At 39.7% G+C, this 7,859-nt stretch overlaps 1 protein-coding gene across 2 annotated transcripts; it reads right to left on the bottom strand.

Moving 5' to 3' along the window:
* Nucleotides 1-3,096: 3,096 nt before the first annotated feature.
* Nucleotides 3,097-6,560, bottom strand: mnx2b (motor neuron and pancreas homeobox 2b). 2 transcript variants are annotated; one of them, XM_069174384.1, is made up of 3 exons: nt 6,128-6,560; nt 4,617-4,777; nt 3,097-3,531 (listed from the first exon to the last, which is right to left on the bottom strand). In XM_069174384.1, exons 1-3 carry the CDS (start codon nt 6,558-6,560, stop codon nt 3,097-3,099), a joined length of 1,029 nt encoding a protein of 342 aa, XP_069030485.1. The 2 variants fall into 2 exon arrangements, with proteins under 2 accessions (XP_069030485.1, XP_069030483.1); XM_069174382.1 differs by having other exon boundaries at nt 6,086-6,560.
* Nucleotides 6,561-7,859: the final 1,299 nt, after the last annotated feature.

The raw sequence follows: 7,859 nt of genomic DNA on the forward strand, positions 1-7,859 counted from the left end.
TTTCACATTTAATTGATACTGTACTATATTGACTTCATGGGGACTATAGACATACAAACTAAAATGAGTTATAAGTAATAGGCCTAGGGAATGCACAATAATCTATTCAGCAACAAGCTTTTCTGAACAATCATAAAGCCACAAATCTTGGGGATCATCTGAGACTGTTCAATTTAAATGATAACCCATTCAGATGTAATCTATCAAAAAATCAGGTCTCTTCATGATTTATAGTGAAATGTAAACATGTCATTCTCATTCTTTGTATCTGCTGTCTCACTTAATTGCTTTATGCTTAAGTCAACAGTAAACAACTCGTATAAAATTTGGACATAACATTTATGGAATACTTTCTTTCTAGTCCGTGAACATTTGATTAAATTTTACCTGATAATAATTACCTAATAAAAAAAAAAAAAAAATCTTGGCTTTTTTCTTTTTGTAACCTTGAAATTCAACCTCCGTTTCCAAATATACAAGATGCAGCTTTTGCATTAAGTCACAACAAAATCAGTTTACTGATCAGGTACTTCAAATGACTGCTCAGCATGAGGAAGCTGGAATCTGTGCAGCCAGCGAAGAATGCATTTAATCACTATATAAATATCTGAACGTGGTCTGAGAAGAGGCTAAGTGACACCACACCGCATGTCCTCCAGGCTGCTCCTTAATCACAGCCCTTACACGGGGGCCCAATAAAACGTCCTGCTGCAGTTGCACACACTCATCATGCTGTTGCTCTTGGAAATTAAAATGGGCCTGTGTGACCACTCACCATAAGGCTTTTGATTGCTTTACTTCCTATTCATTAACTTAATTATTTGGCTATCAGTAAACCCCGCCGAGTAATTAATATCTAAGAGCCTTTGTAATAAATTAAAACTGTGAACTGAGAATTACTTTATTTATAGAGTAAAAATAACCTTTTCGTGTTCACATCTCCTTCAACTCCTCCCTATTTGTTCACAGCCACCGTGCTGCCGCTGTAAAATAAAATAGAGAATGTTAATTGAGCTATTGATCATTTTTCTATGAGTGGAAAAATACCTGTGTGGCATTTCTGTGTTATGATCACAAATTCAGACTGAAATATCTCAACAGCTGCCGGACAGATCGCCATCAAATTTTGGTTCATGTCCATTTCAAGATCAAATGTAATCTCGTTAGTGATTCCCTAACAGCTCCATTAGGCCAAAAAAATATGATTTGCTATATGATCAAATTGCGAAAGAACAAGTTACATCCCTTTCACCCTCAGCTGTATTTTCTATTAAGTATACTAAATAGCAAATGTTAGCATGTCAACACACTAAATTAGGACAGAGAATGAGGTAAACATTACACCTGCTAAATGTCAGCATGTTAGCAATGTTATTGTGAGCATGTCATCATGCTGACATTAGCATTTAGCTCGAAGCAGCGTAAGAACAACTTCACCGAGCCAGCATCGCTGAGCTTAAAACTTAAAACCCTGCTGTGAGTCCTTACCAACCCCTCCTTTGGCAGATACAACCGCTTGCAAACACTTATTGCAGATATGAGTCGCTCTGTTCTTGATTTCAGATTCTCCTCCTTCCAGATCATTTCAAGTTCTCACATATTTTTTGGTTGTCCTGCTTGCACAACATGTTTAACATCTACCTGAGGATGCTGTTTTTACTGTTTTGTATTTTTTTGGATCATCATCATCCTCTTTTCAATTTCAAATGTTTCTCTGTTTGTCTTTGGTGATTGTGGCCCAAAAGTTGACTTTGTATTTTATCTGTCCACAGCACTTGTGTCCAGAATGACTCGAACTTGTGCAGATGTTGCTGTACAGACTTGAGGCGTTAACATTTGTGATGAGTTGGCAGGTACAGTTTCCCTCTGATGACTCTTCTGTAGAGCCTGTTTATGCTCAGAGTGGAACGGGGCATCACCACTCCTGTGTCAGCTCAACCTTCATGCAGCTCCTTTTGCAGACCTATTGCTCCTTTGCTTTTCATTCTGCAGCAGAAATGCTGCTTCATCTGTAAGTTTTCTTCATCGTCCAGATTAAAGAGAAAAGAAAAGAAAATCCACCGTTTCCTTAAACTTCCGTCTCCTAACAATATTTCAGACAGGAGAAATTGTCAGCCGCAGCAAATACATTTTCTAACTGCCTTGTAAGTCAATCAAGGCCAAAACAGTTATTTGAATTTTCAGTTAAAATTTTATCTAATTTTATATATTTATATATTTATGTATATATAAAATGAAAAAAGTAAAAGTGCATTATCATTTGAAGAAAGGCTAATTTGAATGTCTCTGATGTGGCACTAATCGGGAACATTGATTAAAAATGAATTCAGGTTTCAGTTATTTTCTTCGCTGTAATGTTTTTTAATTTCACAGTTACACCACAAACAAGTTTGAGATAAATACACGTGTGATTCATCTTTGCATTCATTCAAATAAATAAGGGTTCATTCATTTACATGTAAGTGACAAGACCAAATTCATAAACATTATCAAGAAAAAAAAAATACATCGATATTCACATAAAATGGACCAAAGTAAATGCAAAACATATTTTGATGTTCTGCAAAGTATTGGACCAAAAACATCCTAAACAGCAGACATCTCTCACTTCATGATGCAGTAGAGGCTTCACCTGCTGTCTGAATGCACGACAGTTCACTCGTCTTACTTCGCATCCTTCATTGGTGGAAACGTGTGTGTTCACTGGGTGGAGCTCCACCTGTCAGCGGATGGAGCAAACATAAGGTTACCAGGAGGTGACGGGCAGACACTCACGACAAGAGCTAAATTTAGGGAGGAAATGAGCGCCTTTTTTTTTTTTTTTCTGCATGCTACAAAATGTATACAGTACTTAGAGATGGTTTTATTCACAGATAGTTTACACAGTATATATGTGTCGTAGTCCGGGATGTGTCCGTGTCTGGCGGCTGTGTGAATGATTATTGATTCGAACAAATATCCTACATAGAAAAACATTCACAGAGCCAACCAGACAGAGATCTTTAGTTTTGGAACTTTTCTTCTCCAGCGACCGCAAACAGATATTCTCCCGGAGCAACATCGCTGTAACGCTCAGGAAACCAGCGTGGTGTGTTTTCACAGTCCTGCCCCGATCTTTCTGTCCCCTCCACCGACTTGCACCCCCTCCAGCTCATCATCAGAGAAAGGGCTGTGGGGATTGTAGCCAACGTCGCTGCTGCGCTGCAAGAAGTCTGTGGATCGTGGCATCCCAACTCTGTTGCCCATAGCAACTGGAAAACCATGCTCTGCTTCCTCCTCTTCTTCTTCCTCCTCTTCCTCCTCCTCCTCCTCCTCGTCTTCCTCTTCTTCCTCTTCTGCATCCTCCAGTCCAAGATCTATCCCTCTGTCCTCTGGATTCACAGCTCTTCTGCTCTGCTCCGATTTGTCGGTGGCTGTTTTCCCCCCCTTGCGTAGTCGCTCGCTGTCGGACTGGGTGGAGGCGGTGGCCTGCTCCTTCGCCTTCCTGCTGCGCTTCCACTTCATCCTCCGATTCTGGAACCAAATCTTGACCTGCCAAGAGATGGCAGAGCAAAGAAAATGTGTTTGAAATGAGTTTGTCGAAATATATACATATTTTTGTTATTACATATTAAATCATTTGCAGCTGCAGAAAAAAATGTCTCTCTTTAACCTGACGAGAACTTTTGCTAATTTCTCTATGCTTGCCGGTCCTGGTCTCTCTTTCCTCCTTTTTTCAGTTTAGTCAAGTAAAAGTGAAAGCCCTCCAGTACAGCTAAAAAAAAATATCCATCATACATAAAAAGTAATTATTATTCTCCTTTTAACTTTTCTATCTTTCAGTATGAATGCTTATACATTGTGTCTACTTGGGGCATCGAGTGAGAAAAGCACAAACCCTACTTTAATGCAACACAATATACAAACTCTTTGGTTTGTGCGGTGGACTTGGTAAAATATCCTCATCTATAATCAAATATACAAACATTAGTCATTAACACTATCAAAATCATAAATGAAAAGACAATTAATTTGAGTCTTACACATTTGCCCCAAGTATAAGGAGATAAACAGCACACACATTTAAAACAGTCATAGATCATAACAATAATGAAAAACATACTGCATAAAGTGGAAACAGTTTTGTGACTCTTTTTTGCTCTGCAAATCAACATTTTTGCATGTCAGTCACAATCTGTTGAGCAAATAGGTTTTCAACCACAGTTTCCAAAAATAAAGCTACATTATTTTTTATTTAACATTTAATGGTTCTTTAACAGATTGGTTGCTTTTTAGACAGCTTTTGGTGTGTCTTGTTTTCAGGGTTGAATCTTTGACCTGGTTGTGTTAGAAATCTTTGTGATTGTATAATCACATCTCTTCTTCATTGTGATTTTCTGGAATATTGTGTGGTTTGTTTGATGTTTGTCTTTCTTGACCAGGTCACTCATAAAAAGGAGACTTTTAATCACCATCAGGGAAGTCCTGTTATTCCACACAAATACACTGTGATGTTAAAGAAGTGCTGTGGCTGCCTCATGGTTTTCACTTTAAAAGATGACAGCTGAGAAAATTGTCAGTTCAGTAAACGTATATATTACGATAAGCACCCGAGTCTCTGGACTGGTCCGTCTTACCTGTGTTTCGGTCAGCATGAGTGAGGTGGCCACCTCAAAACGTTTGGGTCTGGACAGGTATTTGTTAAGTTTGAATTGGTTCTCCAGCTCCAGGAGCTGCTGGCTGGTGAAGGCGGTGCGGGGCCTCCTGCATTTCCCTAACAGGCCGGACTGAGGACCCGCTGCAAGAACAAGAGCACAGTGATCAGATTTGATGTCTCCATGCAATTTAGATTTATTTCATTGTGATTTATTTCTTACTTGATATATAACAATAATTCTCTTCTTGTTTTATAGAAGAGTTTTATGTTTAACACACAATGCCTGAATATTTTAGTTTTGATAATTAATTTTATTTCATTTAAATCAGCACATTTGAAGTTTCAGGTCTTAAATACCTCTAAAACATTTGGCCAGAGGCTGCCATTAGTCTTATTTATATAATACCAAGGACAGAAGAAGTTCAATGCAATGTTGTGGGTGGGAACAGGCACACATATGCCAGCACTCTCTGGCCATCATTAACTATAATAGCTTTACTCCAGTTTATTGTTGACGGGGGGGACACCGCAGAAGTGGGCGCAGAGGCCATAAAAACACAGGCATGCCATTAACTTAATGAAAATTCAATGAAGGCTTTTGGGATTTTATTGATGAACTACAGAACGTTTTAGGTGTTTGTTTATAGTTTCATCGCCACACAAAGACAATTTTCATCGGGCTGGCGTTTATAGAGAAATAAATGAGCCAAAATGAAAATATGACACACAGATAAGCAGTAAAACCGAGGCCACTGTGCTCTGTACAGGACGATGTGTGACTGTTATCAACGCAACATATATGAAGATCTCCATTACCTTAAACAGAATATTATACAAAGCATGGCTCCAAACGAATAGGTTTTAAATGATGTCTGTGATTTTTTTTGGGGGGGAAAGAAAATATAATAAAAATTAAAATAAATCCAAACGATGGCTGCTACTGTGTCCGACATCTAACCTAATTTTTTTTTTAAATTTTTTAAATTTTTTTTTTGTTTTAAATGAGAATAAGTCATCTTTATCAGACATGCTAATAAGGGATAATATGTCGTTTTAAATCGAAATCAGAGAGAGGCAACAGTTTTGATTATTCTGAAAACGAAACAAGACAAACAATAAATATGCAAAAAGAATAAAATAAGGAACGAGCCCAATATTATCCTTAATAATTGCACATATAATAATACCAATGCTAATAATAATACAAATAATAACAATAATATCAATAATAATTAGAAACAGAGAAGAAGTGGAGTTGAGTCAAATGTTAAATCTGTTTCTCATTTCACAGTTTACAGCTCAGCGGTGCAGACCTTCAGAAGTCAAACCATCTGATTAAAATGATCTCTCCTGTGTTGCCACTGACAACGAGTGACACAGTTTCTGGTTTGTCTTTGAATAGTTTAAAAATTCTCTCAGTTTACTTGCCATTTCAGTTTTAATGTTGACATATTTTGGACCTGTAAAATAATCTTATGTAATCATACTTACAGCTGTAATCTGGCAGTCGTGGCATCATGATCCCGGCGCGGATCCAGTGCTCCAGGGGCAGAGATCCAGCCATGGCAGCCGCCTTCAGGTGCTCTGGGTAGGTGTGTGTCAGCTGAGTAAAACCGGTGTAAGCGAACGCGGGGTGCTGTCCACCCAGGGCTGACAACGGGTACATGGGTGCAGGATACATGGTGGGGATGGCTCCTTGGGGCAGAGAAGCGAGTCCATGATGCGTGAGATTTAGGAGACTTGGTTTGGGGATTAATCCGGTCTGAAGTTGCATGGCACGCGGGGAGGGGGTGTCCGCACGGCGGCAGGAGACTGGGCTGCCCGCGGGGCTGTCGCTGCTCAGACCGGGGGAGAGGTCTCGGCCGCCCCGGTTGGTCTCGTTGGCGAGCAGTGCGTCGATTCTAAAGTTTTTCGATTTCTCCATGACTGCTTCACCTCGCAAGAGTGAACTGCAGATCTTAAATAAATAAAGGCGTGAAGCTTGGCGGGTGCGCACCTGTGCCGTGCGTCAGCGCGCAGACAGCGGACCCTCTTCACTCACAAACTCATATGTTCTCCCGATCTTTTCATAAAAATAAACCTGCAACTGTTATTTGCTGCTCCGAAAACAAACACTAATACATTATCAACCTGTATCAACAACTAATATCCATAAAAACGTAGGCTACTTTTTGGCTAAATTACTGACGCTTGCATGCGCATCCCTCCGTAGGTTTCCTTAAATTGCATCTATACATGTAACTCTGCATCATAAAGTCTCTCACAAACATACAGAGGTATGTGTCTCTCCATCAGCCGTCCCTCTTCACCCCTGTAGGCCGGTGTGGGCTGCGATTGGCTGGAGGCTGAGCTGCTCTGACGGGCCTCTAATCAGCTAATTACTCGCTCGTTTCTCCCCCCAGAAGGCATTCAGAGTGAGGTAATGTCCAACCCTTGTCCCGCCTGCAAACACCTTCAACTGCATCAAAGCGCGGAGGTACATTAGAAGATTGGGCAATTGTATTTTCAGTATCTATCTTACTGCCAGCTCATCGTATACTCGCCACAGACTGCAACTACCTGCCATAAACAAAGCGTTGATTGTCCAAACTAATCATTAGTGCTGCAAACATCCACCACACCCTAGCACCAAATACTGGCTGTTTTTCAACACTAATGTTATTGGGTACCTCTGATTGGGTGATGTTAATAAAAACATTGTGTCCGGTATTTAAATCATTAATATTAATGGGGGGGCTTCATTCTCATACTCGGGCCATACTAATGCCATTAAAGTTTACGACCAAGAATTGCACACAAACCGTATAAAAGCGTAATGACTTGGCAGAAGAGGCTATAAGGTAATTGGCCTTCTGCATAATGTGAACTAATGCCATTTTAAGACCTGAAAAGCAGAGGTGCGTCACAGAGTCTCACTTAAACTTTTTTCAACATGGCATCTCAACACTAAGGTAAAAACCTGTACAAATGGGGGGTAGCCTAAAATATAACAAAACCCAGAAGATCAATTTGTAAAATATGAACCAAGACAATGCAGCTTATAATACAATCATTGTTTTATTGACTATTTGCATCTGTGTGCTAAAACAAGCAGCTAAATATGGTGTTTATGACTAAACTTTAAAGGCAGACCCGGTCAGAAGTTTTGTTTTTTATCGATGATTCTTTGACTGAAACGAAACGTCGTCGTCCCCCCCCCCCCCCCAACACTGCTGAAAACCAA

This window comes from Embiotoca jacksoni, unplaced genomic scaffold (genome assembly GCF_022577435.1).
Source record: "Embiotoca jacksoni isolate LCO1_2020_lvr unplaced genomic scaffold, fEmbJac1.0.p SCAF_6, whole genome shotgun sequence".
Taxonomy (NCBI): domain Eukaryota; kingdom Metazoa; phylum Chordata; class Actinopteri; family Embiotocidae; genus Embiotoca; species Embiotoca jacksoni.